At 43.9% G+C, this 16826-nt stretch overlaps 1 protein-coding gene across 3 annotated transcripts; it reads right to left on the reverse strand.

The window, feature by feature from the left end:
* Nucleotides 1–459: 459 nt before the first annotated feature.
* On the reverse strand, nucleotides 460–16519 carry SLC18A1 (solute carrier family 18 member A1; the record flags this gene model as incomplete). Of its 3 annotated transcripts, XM_084245401.1 has the most annotated exons (15): nucleotides 460–573; nucleotides 1355–1488; nucleotides 1707–1826; nucleotides 2091–2154; nucleotides 3545–3596; nucleotides 4100–4178; nucleotides 8441–8536; nucleotides 8619–8679; nucleotides 9415–9458; nucleotides 10318–10407; nucleotides 11303–11395; nucleotides 12257–12340; nucleotides 13823–13881; nucleotides 14463–14826; nucleotides 16396–16519. In XM_084245401.1, the coding sequence occupies 15 exons, from the start codon at nucleotides 16517–16519 to the stop codon at nucleotides 460–462; spliced, it is 1578 nt and encodes a 525-aa protein (XP_084101527.1). The 3 variants fall into 3 exon arrangements, with proteins under 3 accessions (XP_084101527.1, XP_084101528.1, XP_084101529.1); XM_084245402.1 differs by lacking the exon at nucleotides 8441–8536; XM_084245403.1 differs by lacking the exon at nucleotides 1355–1488 and having other exon boundaries at nucleotides 485–573.
* Nucleotides 16520–16826: the final 307 nt, after the last annotated feature.

The raw sequence follows: 16826 nt of genomic DNA on the forward strand, positions 1-16826 counted from the left end.
GGAGAATGCAGGAGGGCTGAGTGGGGAACAGAGGACACAGCTCCTATGGTCTGCTGGGAATAGGCCAAGGAAAATCAGATAACAGATGAAATGGGAGTTGCCAGTAGCCCCGCTGGTTTCAGAGGCAGATTGCATTCGCTGCCTCTCCCATGAAATGAGTCACCCCCTGCAGAACCATCACAGCTCAAGTTTAATTCGTCTTGTGGAAACCTAGAAGGAAGCATCACTCTGTCCTCCCACAGAGGGGCTGCCTGAGGCATCTGGGTGTAGAGGGAGAGGCACAGGTTACACAGCGGAAGGAGAAAATAGGGGGTGGGTCCTGTGAGAAGGGAAGGAAGGAGATTCCCAGGGGAGGGGGCAGTGAAGCCAAAGGTGATCTGGTTCCAGGGCGAGAGGTGGTGGCTGAAGTCCAAGCCTCGTGGGTCCATCTGTGACAAGGCTCGGGGACACCTTCTGCTGCTACTCCTCACTACCAGCCTCCTCATCACTGTCCCCACTTAGAGGAAAGTCCCTCCTGGGCTTCTGAGTTACATACATCCGGGTCTCCATGGGACAGTCCTGGCTTAGAATTGCCTGCAGTAAGAGAGAGGAAGAGAAATCACTGCACATCTTTTACTAGACTCCTGTCCTTTCCTCCATGTCTAGTATTCAGGACGGGCTCAAGAAATAAGCACAGACCCTCTCTGCTTCTGGCTCACGGGGCACCTAGGTTAGGAGCCAGTCCAAACAAACATCTGGTATGGTTTTAACTGAATACTAACAGTGGTAGTGCAAGCTGTAGCTGGGGACCTGCTGAAATTAGCACCCTCCCCTGTCAGACCTTCCTGCCTTCTTTTGTTCCTCTGAACAGACTTCACATCTGCCCCGAATGCACCCACATCCTCAGGGTGTTCATGATGCAATAAGAGGAAAGTGCCTTATTGACTAGTGTGTTAGAATTATCTTACCCCTGCATTCTGTACTTTAAGAGATGACCTGGTAAAGATAATGGCAGACAAGTTGAATGAATGAATTGGTGCAGTGAAATTATGACAATTTGAGGGAAACAGTCAAGTGACTTACACTTTACTAGTAACTACAGGACCTACAGGATACCTTTGGTGACTCTATACCAACTGCCCTTCTTTACAGGGGACCGCTCCCAACAACCCAGGGTAAGAGGGAATGTGGTTATACAGAGAAGGGAAGATAAAGATACAAATGAAAGATACAGATGAAATGGAGATCAGAAAGCATGGCAAAGCACAGAGACTACCAAAGAGAGGGAAAGAAAATCACAAAATAAGAAAGAATGAGAGAAACACAGAAAGAAACAGAAGACTTTTTTTTCTGTGACGGTAATAAGAGCCCTCACAAGCTTCTCCTCCTTGGCTGGGGGGTTCCTCAGGGAGTAGCAGAGAGGGGCATAGCAGATGTTGATGACCCCAATGATGACCATGAGCCAGGGGAAGCCGATGGCATGCACAATGGCACCTCCAGTGGATGGGCCTGTGAGAAATAAATCAAATACAGTGTTTATTGAACCTTGCTCAGACTTAAGACATCATGCCAGGGGCCATGGGTTATCCAGAGGTTGTCCCAGGGACAAATATCTCCAGAACTCTAGGAGTGTCAGCCTCCTGGCTCCACTTTCAGGTGGCAAACAGTAGGTAAGAGAGAATGGGACACCAGGTCCTGGGTGTTCCCTTCTCCCCTCATTAACATACCTATAGCAAAGCCCATGCAGAAAGCCACATCAGCGATGGAATAGACACTCCCATACACCGAGGTGTGGCGCAGGTCAACCAGGTAGCCCATGATTGGCATCATAGCAGAATCCACCATGCCTGAGGCGAGAGCAAACACAGCCTGTCAGTTCTATGCACAGTCCCCTTCACACAGTCTGTGGCACCTTCTCCCTCTTCCTCCCTTTGCTCTACTCCTGTTGCTTACTGTCTTCCCACTCAGCACCAACACACATTCCAGGTAGAAACTATGAGCTCAAGTTTGCATATGCCTGGGAGCCACCTTCTGCTTTTCCATACACCTCCTCTTATCTGACCCAAAGCAACATTCGGGGACTTCCTATTTCCCTTAAGGGCACTTCTTACCTATGGCAAAGCCAAGACCTGCATTGGGGCCAATGAGACCAAAAATAGTATGAGCCAGAGGAACCTGCAGCAGGGAGAAAGAGCTCATCAGATATCTAGCTGGATCAAGTGAGAGCAGCAGAAAAACAAAGAATCTTCATATGGAATGCATTAATTAACCATGTGCTACTGATAGATTATCTATCTGGAGTTCCCTTTATGATATTCTAGCAAAAGTTACAGAGCTAATAAGTAGCAAGATCATGTTTGAACCTCAGATTTGACTCCATTATTCCATAAAAATGATCCTTTTCTGTTGCATGAACTCTATACCCTTCCCCCACCTGAACACACACTTCTGTCCTCATTCTTTACTGAATACGGTTTCTTTTCTTTTTCACTAGCAACAACATCTAAAGGTTTTACTTAAACCCTAAGTAGCCACTGAGGGAAGAAGACATAGAGGAGACAAGGACAATCAATCACCCATGATGTGGAAGGGATGGGGGCAGGGGGGTGAGAAGGGGCATGGTTTGGGGCGCCACGGCAGCAAACAAGAAATGAATTCTCATTGTCCTTCCAAATCCTTCGCCGAAAGCTTCACTTTTGCTTGTTCCTTCTCTCCCTCCCTGGGCATGGTGCCCAAGCCTGCCACCCCAACACTCACCCTCCGAAGTTCAACATACCATATAGATGCTGGTGGTCAATTACCATTTTAGGGCTGATTCCTCAAGGGGTATTTGTATTTTGTCAATAACGTTGACCAAGATTTGCTGCAGACCCATTATGTGCCAGATGCTGCTGGGGTTTATGTGAATTATCTTGACAATGCAGACACTCTCAGAAGCCTCTCTACACAGATGAGTGCATGGACAGAGGTGGTGATGGAATGAGCTCAAAGTCACATGAGCAGCAAATGGCAAAGCTGGGACTGAAACTGGAGCTGTTTCTCCTCGTCAGGGCCTCAGGACTTTCTTGAGCCCTGTGCTCAAAGCTTCACAGCCCTATCTGCCTCTCCCACAAGCTTGGCAGGCAAGGGTGCTTAAGATTCCCAGGACAGGGAGAAAATGAGGATTTAGTGAGCTCTTTCTTTCCCTGTCCAAACATTCTGATGCCAGAGACTGAGACATAGAGGATGATTCCTCTATTGGTTTATGGGGTCCTGTCAGGAAGGATGAATAAATAAAATAAAATGCACCATTTTGCTGACCCCAGAAATAGATACCAAGAGATATGTATTGCTTCATATGCCTAGCAGCCTGAGACTGCTGATTCCAGCTGCTCCATTGCTCTCTTCTCTTTCCTCACCTCTGTTTAGTGGGGTGACTGATAGCATCTCCCACAAGGCTAAATTCCTTCCTATGCAGAAATGGCCTGACAGTCCTTGCCGAGTCAACCTTCTGCTCATTTTAAAGTCCCTCTCTCTCTCTCTCTCTTGCTCTCTCGCTCTTTCTCCTAGAACCAAGAATACTTACACAGAGCAAGCTGGTACCTATGACCAACATCCCAATCAGGGAGCACAGCCACCTGGGAGGAAACAGTTGTCATAAATATGGCTCAGAGGAGAGATCCTTCCACCTGTGATGCCATCACCACCACACTGGCCTGTCCTACTGCCCCTAATTCCAGGAACACATTAGTATGCAAGAAGATGAAGGAATTTCTGCATGAATCAGTCCTGTCCTTGCCCTTTCCTTGTCCTTTATCTTCTTCCCTGGCTCTGTACCCATTTCCAGAGTAAAGACAGGAAGGTGCAGTAGGACATGTCCTTCCTACCCTTAGAAATAGGAAAAAGCTGGCTCAGTGATCAGGTCAGGACCAACATTTTGCCACACTCACTGCTGCCCTCATCACTCACCACCCCATCCTCCCCATGGGCAGATTGTATCAGTGTGTACTTGTCCTAAACTTTGAGTGCTAAAGAATCTAGGATGGTAAAAATATCTAGAATGTCCTGAGTCCAGCAACATCCTTCAAGGCCTGCCCATCTTACATTCCCATTGCTCTCCCCAGATCTCCAGGTTACCTACCGACCCATCTTGTTGGCCAACACACCAAAGAGGTTGGTGCCAATGAGGTAGGACATACTGGCAGGCAAGAAGGCCAGACCTGTGGAGAGACAGAGGACCTCACCTTGGACATGTCCAGCTTACTCTAAATGTCATGTTTTCCACAGGACAGTAAAGTGCCCCGGCTACCTTCAAGGATCCCAAAGCACATTGTGGCCTGGAGAGCTTTGCGTAACCCACAGCAGATGATGTTGGGCCCCACACCTCTGCTTTCCTCAGGAGCAGAGCTTGGTTTAGCTTCAATGTGTTTCATGTGCTTCCAGCTTCCCCTAGACTTCCTGACAACTGGCTCTGATGAGCCATTCTCACATATAAAATATTAAATCAACATAAGGACATGAACTTTAGAGAAAGACATTTTTGTTTTCTACTTTTGTTTTCTACTGATCTCCATTGATCTGGTGGTGACCTTGGCTAAGGTACTAATCATTTCTGAGCTTTGGTGTTCACATCTGGGACAAATAAACTATGATTCTACCATACAGGTTTACTCTAAGGTGAAAACTAGATAACATGTAAAAGTATTTGTAAACTGAAGGCCTGGTCATGTTGCTTTCTGTGACAGTTGAGTCATGTGTTCTGGATCATGGGTTTTGGATCCACACACTTATGGCTTGGCCATTTGTTAGCTCTATGACCATGGGAAATTTACTTACCCTGAGTGTCAATTATTCATTCAGTACTTTCCATGCACTTTTACTATGTACAGGTACTCCAGGAGCTAGTAATAAGGGGTGAATAGAATAGACAAAATCCTAGCTCTTTGGAGTTTAAATATCAGGAGAGGTGACAGGTAAACAACAAACAAATAAATGAAAAAGATGAAAAAAATTATAGTGATAAGTTGTGGCGATTTGGCAGGGGACCAAGAATAGGGGCTAACTTAGATTTAAGGGATAGGGAAGGCATCTTTGATGAGGTGATATTTAAGCTGACACCTAAATTAAATAAATAAATTTATTTAACTAAATTAAATTTGATTAATTAAATAAAATCTAATGCAAATACAAAGACATTAAAGAAAAAAAAACAGTCTGTTGAGCAATAGAAAAGATGTCTGTGTGGATAAAACACAATGAGTAAATAAAATGATAGAAAATTCATAACTTAGAAGTGGGCAGATGACTGCAATGAAAAGGAATTGAGTCGCAAAGGAGTTGGGGCTCCTTGTAGAATGAAGAAGAAATCAGACAGAAGTAGGTGAGAATAGAAAAGTCTGAAAAAACATGTACTTCCATCAAGACGACTGTAGGAAAACTGTGTTCACAGGAAATGTTCAAAGAAGAGGCTGAGGACATAGGCTCACTTGACAAGGACCAGAGAGTTCCATGAGGCCCAGGTTTTGGGCAATCGGAAATTGGGTCAGAATAAGAAATCTCTGAAATGTTAATAATGACCACTTGTATTCCTATTTATTGTAATAAAAATAATCTAATATTCCTATTTATTACAATACAAATAATTTCACCAGATAGGCTGGTTGTGAGGCTACATGAGATATCACAGATCAACCATTTTGCACAGTGCTTGGCACAGATTAAAAGTCCTGTGAGTAGCAAACTTAACTATTATCATTTCAACCAGTGAGTATCAGGGCAGGACTTGAACACACGCCTTCTCGTTCTGCCTCCAGGTGTCCCCACTTTCCACACCACCAATGTGGCAGCACAGATGGCTCTGCTGGTACAAGGGACTACGTCGGCACAATCCACGTAGTTCTTGGGGTCTCACCAGCTTCCCTGCTTCTGTTTCCAAAATAAACAGTACTGCCTAATAGAAACTGTAATGAAGATTCCAGTTAAACCCAAAGTCAACAATTCATCAGTTACTGGGTGACAGCTTGTTTGCTTTTAATATTCTCATCTATGGGATGAAAGAGAAGCACACCTCTGTGTATTTGCCTAGCCTGTCAGTATGAGGTAGCAATCTATTTCAAACTGTACCAATTTGTTTATGCTTAACTGCTTTAAACATTTAGAAGTTATAGCTACTCAATGGTGTACCTGATAGGTAGAAGCCGCACCTTGAGGAAATCCACTAGCTTCCTAGATACATCTCCGTGACATTTTAAATGATGTAGAATTTCTTGAATGAGATTTTCTTCAATGAATGTGCCTCATCCTTTAGAATGTATTATAGCTTGAATTTCAGAGATATTTTGTGCAAAATAGGTGTTCTAGACTATATGTTTACGGACACATATTTTTTACAGTATATCTTCAAGGAGTGGAGGATTGCACATCACTGTGCCTGTCAATATGATTCAAGCAAAACAATTATGAAAATAGCAATAATTTTTATTTACTGATTATATCCTGTATTCCATGCACGTGTGATTCTCTTTATCATACATAGATCTATCAAATCCTCAAAACAATGCGGAAAATTATCTCTGCATTTACAAGTATCTTCTTATTTACAAATGAAAACAGTAGAGTTCAGAGAGGTTAAATGACCTATCCAAGGTCACAATTAGTCAGTGAGGATCCAAATCTAGGGGGCCTGTTTCCTCTAGTCTGGAGAATACTGGACAGACTATGGGCCACTTAGAAAGTGCTGGATCACAGACTCCAAAGTGCTCTCCTTGCTCCTCCCAACACCCTTGGGAGGAGTTCTGCATTTAGAACACTGATTTTCAAAGTGTGGTTGGTTGCTATCACATCATCGGAAACTTACAGCAATGCAAACTTGTACCTACTGGGTGGAGTCCAGCAATCGGAGTTTTAAGAAGCTCTCCAGGTGACAGAGAACCTCTGAAGATGCAGACAGCACCGAGGAAAGTTCTAAGAGCCAGCAGGAGATAAAACCTTCTCCATGCTCTGGCTTCCTCCTCTGAGGACTTTCTACTGACCCTGATCCATAACAGGGGCTTCCTGAAATCGGCCTACCGACTATCTTTGGGTCTCAATAGTTTCTCTCTGCCTCTCCATGCCTAGAGGAAATGGTGTTGCCTGATAGGAACCTGGGAATTCCAAACAAAGCCAAAGTTAACAATATTCTCTCCTGTTGATAAAGAAGGGCTGGGAAAAGACAGCTGGGTAGGTATCCAGCTGCGTAAGGAGCTTTGTATGGCCCAGCCTTGGGGCAGGGGGCCTCATTTGCAGCAAGCGCCAACTAATTCAATTAACTGTCATGGTCAGAGGCAGCTGCAGCCCAGAAAAAAATTAAATTTGGGAGTTGGAGTGCGCCTGGGAGCCTTGCTTAGAACTGTCCTCTAAAAAATTAGATTTAGTGCTAATTTTATTGCATGCTGAGTTATATTAGGTCCTTATCAGCTTCCCTTCTGGTCCCATAAACCTCTCTTCCCTGTGATGACTGAGTAATTGGCAGGTAGCCTTCCCTGTCCCCTTTCCTCAGGCTTTCTGGAAAGAGCAGGAGTCTCCTTTCTAAGCTCAGATCAGTCATGGTGACGGCTCTTCAGGGCACAGGAGGCTGGAAGCCCTTCTCAGAACAACACACTCCACCAGCTCCTTTTTAGAGGCAAAAAACTAGCACAATGGTAGCTTGGGGAAAGGGGATGGAAGAGAAAAAAGTGTGGATGGCAATTGTGGTACATTTAATATTCCACAAATACAGAGCATTTCCTCATGTTATATCACTAATTCTTTAATTTAATCTTAGGACTAGATAGTTTTCTGATTGCCCAGTTTAGAGGTGAGAAAAGTCAGGCTCAGGAAGTTTATATGGGCCTCCCTGGTGGCGCAAAGGGTTAAGCAGCACACTATGAAGCAATCCGAGGCCTCTGCAGCATGAGTTCAATCCCTGGCCAGCCAGGGAGCAACCCACATGGCGAAGCAGACCTCTCCTGTCTCACCCGCTGCTCCCCTCAGCAGTGTATTTCAGTCAATCTGCCTGTTCTGCTCCCCACTCTGTCTCTGGTGAATCCTCTCACCCCCTGCATCTCTGGCCTGTACCCCAGCTCTTATATGCATAAACAAATAAATCTTAAATTTAAAAAAAAAATTTTAAAAGCAAGTTTATATGATTTGCCCAAGCTTGCACAGACAGTCAGTGGAGCCAAAACAAAAACCTGTCTTTTGACTACAAATCCTTAATCATCTTACCACACAGCCAGGTATGTGGCCACACCACAGCTGTGTTTACCCCCTCCCACGTTGTCCTTATGGGGCAGCTTCTCAACTGGGTTTGATTTACATGTACGGGCCTGGAAAGTAATTCTATGAAGGACACATATTTTTCCTGGTTTTCCCTGAAAACCAGGACTGGATGATGCATCTCAGTTACCTGAAAAAGGCCATGGCACACATGCCCAAGCCTGAGCTGGGGACCGAAGTCACTTACCGAGCTGCCATTCAGGGGAGCACATGGTCTTCATCATCCAGATGGGCAGCGTGGGTTCCAGCATGGCCACTCCCATGTTGGCAAAGCAGATGGAGCCTGGGGAGAAAGTTCTGTGAGTCACTGTGGCTGCCTAGAAGCCCAAACCTTCTCAGCCCAAAGGGAGGCATCACCAGCTTACCTGCAGCCACCAGAATATAAGGGTCTTTGAGAAGTATGAGAAGTGGAGTCCCCTTGGCACTCTGAGAACAACAAACTCCCACTGTACAATATATACCTTTCTACTATTTTTGTAGATTCTGAAAATGTGCTGATAGGACATTGGAGACCATCCATGTCAGCTTCTTTACTATAGAGACTAACACCCCAGTCAAGAGTGATTTGCTCGGTGTCACAGAGAGAGTGAACACCTGTGTGCAAGGCAGGCGCTGTAGGACATACAAAGACTGGAACAATGTATTCCAGATTCTTGCCTTCAAACAGCTGTCAGCCAGATCAGAGTGGATTGTGAGCGAGGCCTGCATTGAGCACAGGTGTCTGGACTCCTGTCTCAGGCCTTCTGAGAGATCTCACTGGCAGTAATGCTCATCCTGACAGAACCACAGGCAGTGCTCAAAGTTGAAGACAGCAATTCAGGCAGCTCAAGCCTCCTGAATTCTTTGTTCTGACCATGTTGGGTCTTACTGGACTGTTTTCTGATTCTGATTGACATGTATACCTTCTCTGAGGTTTCTTTGATTCTTCAAAGATGGAGATCCTTCCTTCATGATTGTCCTACATCAAGTCAGACTCCCTGGACATGCCCCACACCACCCTAGATAGGATTTTACCTAATAATCCAAGTGTAGTCCTCATTCCCCCTCGCTCTGCTCCCCTGCACTTTCTTATGGTTTGACGGGGAGGATCTAGTGACAGCGGGGCCACTGCATTTAGACGTTCTGTGTATCTCTTGGCAAAGGAGCTTGGTGTCTACTTACCTCAGGAGAGACTTTGGAAGGTTGTAGGATGCAAAGCTGGAGTGCTAAGATAGAGAGAGAGAAACCGTTCCATTTGTCTACTGACCAGCTACAGCCTCAGTAACAGGCACATTGTTCCTTCCCTGTACCACAAATCTGACTCTACGTTTCCTCCTTCTTTCTTAAGATGGGACAGTCCTTAATTCATTCAAGAATGTCAAGACTTGGGCCTCCCCAGTGGCGCAGCGGTTGAGCGCTGGGTTGCGAAGCTGCCCGCAGCCTCTGCGGCGCTGGTTCGATCCCCGGCTGCTCCCTGGCTACCAGAGGAGGGTCCCACATGGCGCGCAGACCTCTCCTGCCGCCCGCTCCTCCCCTCAGCAGTGTGTTTCAGTCCTTCTGCCTGCTCTGCTCCCCGCTCTGGCTCTGGTGAATTCTCTCACCCTCCCGCGTTTCTGACTGTACCCAGTGCATGTATAAACAAAACAAACAAACAAACAAACAAACAAATAAATAACATGCCTCTATTTAAAAAAAAAAAAAACTTAAAAAAAAAAAAAAGAATGTCAAGACTGACACCACAGAATAATTATTCTCAGCCTGCCCTAGGCCGTTGCCTGTCTGGTGGTCTCACAGAGGCTTTTTTTTTAAGATTTATTTATTTATGCACACAAGAACTGGGGTATAGGCCAGAGGCATGAGGGGTGAGAGGATTCACCAGAGACAGGCTAGGGAACAGAATAGGCCGACTGACGGAAATATACTGCTGAAGGGAGCAGCGGGCAAGACAGGAGAGGTTTGCTGCACCATATGGGCTGCTCCCTGGCCAGCCAGGGTTCGAACTCATGCTGCAGAGGCTGCGGATTGCTTCAAAGTGCTGTGCTTAACCCCTTGAGCCACAAGTGAGGCCCTCTCACGGAGACTTACCTCCATCCAGGAGTGCCAGGAAGGCCAAGATGAGGAAGGGTGCAGACTTCCCAACAAATCCATACATCACACTTCCAAAGGGAGCTCCCACTGGGAAAGGCAAGGCAGGCTCAGATTCCAGAGGCAAGGCCTGATCCCCAACCAGTGCAATTTTTCCACATTTACCCAAAGAGTATTTACTGATGTCTACTAAGGACTGAGCTCCACATGATTATGGTGATTCAGAGATAGAGAAGACCTGGATCCAAGGGGCTCACTTTCTACTGAAGGAAATGGAGAGGGGGAGGCACAAATTATTAGAACATGGCAAAATGTCAAGTTCAACAGTAAAAGTTCTATCTAAAAAGTGCTATTCATGCATAGCAGAGAGAGTCAGAAAGTTCAGGAAGCTGCAGGGGTAGTTAGTGAAGACATGTGAGAGATGGATCTCAACGAGAATACAACTTTATAGTTTGGAGCTTGGGATTTAAACTCAGACAGTCTAAGCATCCTGGTTTCTGGCATTTCCTGGCAGTATGACCTTGGCCAGGTCTATGACAACTTATCCTTAAACTTTCTTATCCTCATCTCTATCACTGAGGCAATCACTCCTTTTTTATAAAGTGGTAAGGAGGATTAAAGAACATTACATCTATCATGTGTTTAGCACAGAGTCTGACAAAGAGCAAGTTCTCTTGCTAAGAGCCCTGACCATAGACAGAAGCAAAGGTAATCAGTGCTGCAGACATGGGGAGCTTCTCTCGAATAGAATAGGTTTCTGGACCTTCCCCTGCCCCCTTATGATCTGGTCAGCTTCTTAAGGAGAAAGAAGTTTTTGTCTTTTCCTGGAAAAATTTCCAGGAGTATTCAAAATACGTTGAGCAGAGACAGAAGGAAAATATTTTTTTCCCATGACCTCGGGAACACCTTTCTCCTGGAGCCATCTTTGGAGAGTGTGTGGTACCCCAGCTTCATGAACCCAAATATGAGGCCAGGTGCCACTTACCCAACACTCCTAAAGCTAAGCCTCCCAGCGCAATTCCCATGGCACGTCCTCTCTCATAGTCATCAGTGTAGACACTGGCTAGCATCCCAAGACCTGAACAGTGACAGATGGAGTTAGCATACTGGAAATTTCTGCAAAGGTCCATGGTCTCTATCTATGTCTATTTTATCTTCAAGGATCTTAGTTTTAGTTTGAGGGGATTTTAAAACCTAAGCTACAGTATTTTACAAATACTGCCCCTACAGGTACCCCAAAGTCCCACATTAGTCAGGCTCTCTATTCAGAATATTGTTGGAGGAGAAAATATCTCTGGGAAAGGTAGCACAGAATACCAATGATACTATATTTCATATCATTGCATCACTTCTTAGCACTTTTTCCTAAATGATGGGATATGGAGTAGGTGAAGTAAAGGAAAACCTATGAACACAAAGGCCTGTTCTACTCAAGGGGCTTGCCTGAGAGAGTATGGAAGGCAGGACACCTGGAAGAAATTGTGGGCTGTGATCTCATCTCTATTTACTCATGTGGAAAATGGCATAAAATATATACTTTATAGGATTGCTCTAAATCTTGTACTTGACAATATTTTGCAAACAGTGAGAATGCTACTAGCAATATTAACATCACTGTTCCTAGAAAATGTTGAGAGGAATAGACAAAAGTACCATAGAGTAGCACTAAATAAAATCTAAACATCATGGTTTTAACTTGGGCTTGCTCTGATATGAGCTGGCTGCATCTAAATACAAGCAGAAGACGTTCTCTTACACTTAGGCATTTACAGACCCTGCTAAGAAATATACATTTATCTAGTTTCTGAAACACAAATTCTGCCTTTTAGGATGATACTTTTCTTAAGCTCTTCGTATAAATCTTATAGGGTATGACATTAGTAAAATATGGTAAGAGAAGTGTGCTTGTGTATTTGTATGCTGGAGACCTCAGTGTTACCTGCAACAGATGAAAATGAAGATCCAATGCCTTGAAGGGTGCGGGCCAAAAAGAGCAGGGTGTAGGTGCCAGAAAATGCAAACACTGAACAAAGAGAATAGCGAGAATCATTCAGTTCACAAATTGCTTTTTGTTCCCCAGCCACCAGAAAATGTACACAGTATAGCAGATATGATCCATTGTGCATATGTTTTAATAAAGCATGATTACAGATAACTCTTTTTAGTGCTCTTTCTAATCTCTCACCCCTTAATGGGGCTGCTTTTTCATTATCATGAAGACTGAGAAACCACAGAAGCAAAAATCTATTCACCACACAGTGGATGGGATTGTGGGTTTCCTACTTCCCACCAAAAGTCCTACATCCTGCTCACTGGATTCAGGATTTTCTATGAAGTGTAATATTCCATCCTTAAACCCTATTTATGACTCTTCCCTATGCAACATTCAATTTAATCTTTGCCTTTGTTAGGGCCCATGGAGTCACCTGTATAATGGGAACAAAAGTCATGCATTTCAAGGACAGTAGGCAATCAATAGAAAATAAGACCTTGTGATCTAGTCAAATTCTTCCCCTTCACTTATATTAGAAGCTTTTGAGACAAATCTGTGAGTATTTACTAAGTAATGTTGAACATGGAGCTATGTTAGTTTCTGTACCCGATTGAAATAGACAGCAAATATCCAGTTCCTGCCCTTCAAGAAGTTCAGCCTGCTAGAGACTCACATACAAAAAACTGAGAACCAAACAGGCATATGTCATCAAAAACTAAATTACAGAGTGTTGGTAAGTACAGACATGTCTCACCTCCAATTCCAAGACAATGACCCCAAACAGAGAAGACTCCCTACCAAAGTATTTGAGTCAGGAGAATATGAATTCCTTTGCCTATTTATTATAGATGTCTTGGGTTGTGCTTATAATCTCCTCCCATTATTTCCTGAGATAATCACACTGTCTCCTAAACATGCATATTCTTGGTATTTCCTTGCTGGGCCTCCACTGCCCTCTCTCAGCCTTTTTTTCACTTACTGTTTTTAGTCCATCTTCATTTTCTTGGCAACATTTATGTGATATTGGAAAGACTATTTCTCTTTCTCTTTCTTATTTCTTTAGTAAATTTGCTTTCCTAAGCTATATCCTTTAATGTCATTACTTAAGGCAGTAGACATTTTAAAATTTTCCAGTTGTTATTGTCCAAATTTGATTCTTGTTAGGATTTTTTATTAGATCCCCTTTTGTATATCAAAATAAGATGACCTCTTCCCAGAGGTGGAACATCTGTACTAAATCCCCTTAGGGATTACAGATACATACATACAAACACACCTACAACTATATGTGTATTAAAACAGCCCTCAAACTTATCTCCAGCTGATTGAAAGTATTTATTCTCTATAGCAGGAGATACAACTTCCAACTAGACTTCAGTTACCACAACTGCACTAGTGCAAAGTATTTAAATCATTATCATATACTACTCAGTCAGATGCCTAATTACTTAGGCATGTGATAGAAGTAAAGGTAAGGAGTGAAAGAAAGAAAAGCAGAAGCAAATTACTTACTAACTGTGGAGATAAACAGGATAACAAAACCAGCAAACATAGGAATGTGATATCCAATCCTAAAAGTGAATTTAAAAAAGATAAATCTCTAGCAGACATTCTTATACTTGAATTATATGTTTTTCATTTAACTGGGAACAGAACTGTAGTTATCTGAGAACATGGTAAAACATCTCTCAATGCAGGTATAAAGATAGGACATGTCACATGAAAGCAAGTAAGCCAGCATGCAAATTTACCTACAAGGCAGCACCAGAATCCACTTTACCAGAAAGGTTAATCCACTTTACCAGAAAGGGTAATCTGACTATATGAACCAAACACAATTACTAAGAAGCCAGTGCTCTAGATTGCATTAGGTCCCATTCCCACCCTCATTCCATCACAGATGTAGTTCCAAGGCACTGAAATAACATCAACAGTGTACTATTCATCGGATTTCTTATTGGTACTCATTGGTACTCAGTAGTCATACATTACTAAGAAAATCTGAAGCCCTTGACATTTCACCAGCTTTATGTGATACTTTGGGGTAACCAACTTTCCAAGAAGACTATTACCCTGGGATCCAACCAAGTGAATTTTCCTCCTATTCCTGGGCTCCCAAGTACCTGGTAAGGCCAGGAATCTTTTGAAATACCTGTTGGTGAGAGGCCCCACAAATGGATTGACCAGAAGTTGCATCAGAGCCTTTGAAGCAAGTAGTAGCCCAACCCATATGTTCTCTTCCTCCAAGAACTCTGTGCCTTGCAAGCAGTTGTTTTTATGTGCTGAGATGCCATCATGGACTGGAGAAGGGATGGTGCCAGAAGTAGCATTTGTCCAAGCTGTGCCATTGGGTGCACTTTCTTCAACAGCCATTGTGGTGTTATCAAAAAAGGACAAGATGGTTGAAAAGGCAGGAGAAGTGAGGGCATGCTGGAAAGTCATGGTGGGGCCCAGGTGAAGAGAAGTGTTGATTTCTTTGAACTCCATGTCATATAGGAAGGTGGGCACAATGGGCACTGAAAGTCAAGAAGATGAATGATGAGGGCTAAAGACAGGATGTATTTTACCTCTAGTGAGCTCAGGGGCATTATTATGAGATTCATGCTTGAGAAAGGTGTCTAAATAACATGATTTGAAGTCTACTAAGAGACTGAGCCTGGGTCCCCTGGTGGCACAAGGGCACAAGGGGTTTAGCACAGCACTATGAAGCTATCTGCAGCCACTGCAGCATGAGATCGATCCCAGCCAGCCAGAGAGCTACCAGACCTCTCCTGGCTCAGCAGACCTCTCCTGTCTCACCCACTGCTTCCCTCAGCCATACATTTCAGTCAGTCTACCGGGCCTGCTCCCCATTCTGTGTCTGGTGAATCATCTCACCCTCTGCACCTCTGGCCTGTACCCCAGTTCTTGTATGCATAAATAAATAAATCTCAAAAAAAAAAAAAAAAGACTGAGCCTGCCCAATTATCCTATTAGCTAAAATACCTAAACTCCAACCATTACACAATTGGTCCTTTTTACTCACAGACATTTTTTACTTATTGGCCTATTCAGTAAAATTTACTTAAACTACAATATCAATGCTCATGGAGCTGCTGCAATTTTTCTTGAACATATGCCCAGCAGGGAAAATTTTGAGTTACCGGTAGTATGCTCATGTTCCCAGTTCCTTCAGCTTTCATACAGAGATGGCAGAACCTGGAGACAGCAGGGGCAGGACAGTGTCCTGCAAGAGCTTCAGCTCTGGGTCTAGTTGGATAGAGCTTGAATCTCAACTCCTGGTACCAGTCAGTGGGGTGGCCTCAAGGTAATCACTCAACACACTGAAGCCCATTTTCTCTTTTGTGAAAAGAAAAAAATAGAATCTACCAGAGTGAGATGTTTTTATGATTTAAAATTATACTCTATATTGTGTGTGTGTGTGTGTGTGTGTGTGTGGGTGGGTGGGTGGGTGTGTGTTTTGCATATTTCCCATAAGAGCAATGATTCCGTATTGGCTAAATTCATTGTTTGCAGCAACTTTATAGAACATAGATGCAATGAATAATGAGAATTGACAAATTGTAATAACAATTTGTCTTAAGAAGGCTCTTATTTAAAAGTTCTTTTAAAAAAGGTTTCTTATATTTCTTTCATTTTACCCAGAGGGGCAATATGTTAGCACCCATTTTATGTACTGGCATAACTGAATGCAAAGATTAATAGACTGTCAACTAGAAAAATCAGGACTGAAGGAATGAACCACAAGAAAAGAAGGCTTTGGTAAGACATATAGAGCATGTTACTTTAGTGGTGCAGAGGCTGGAAAGGCACCACTTTGGGAATATGTCTACTGTCCCAGTGGTCACTCAGACACCCCCTGAGCCTCCTTCTCTTTGAACCTCTGGCATCTTTGCAATGGTTAGCAAGTTTAGGACTCCATTTCTTGCTGTTTCCTTGAACTCCCAACAACCTCTGCATATTTTCAAGCATAGGGAAAAAAAAAAAACACTCAAGGTAATTCACTGCTGAAACCTAGCTAGATGTGCGCTGCCATCCAGGGACCAGAGAAAATTAGCCCTCAACAAAAAGACCCGCAAACGTACCCACCACAGTAAGCAGCATGTTGTCCAGGAGCAGAGCAACAAACACCACCACCAGTACCAGTTTCCGGGACTCTCTCCCCTCCCTCAGCAGCCACTGGGGAGCACCCCAAACTGCTCTGAGCATGGCGAGAGCTGGTCTTCTCCAAGTTCTTTGGGATAGTCTTGTTACAGCCTCAGGTCTTCTCAGCCGTTATAGAAGAGGGAAGAAAGTCTGCCCAGAAAGGTGAAACTCACTATTAAAATGAAAAGCAGGGGCCTCCCTGGTGCCCTAGGGGTTAAGTCACAGCACTATGAGGCTATTGTCAGCCACTGCAGCACGAGTTCGATCCCTGGCCAGGAAACTACCCACATGGCGCGCAGACCTCTCCTGCCTTGCCTGCTGCTCTGCTGAGCAGTGTATTTCAGTCAATCCGCCTATTCTGTTCCCCACT

This window comes from Talpa europaea (assembly GCF_964194135.1).
Source record: "Talpa europaea genome assembly, chromosome: 10".
Classification (NCBI taxonomy): Eukaryota; Metazoa; Chordata; class Mammalia; order Eulipotyphla; family Talpidae; genus Talpa; species Talpa europaea.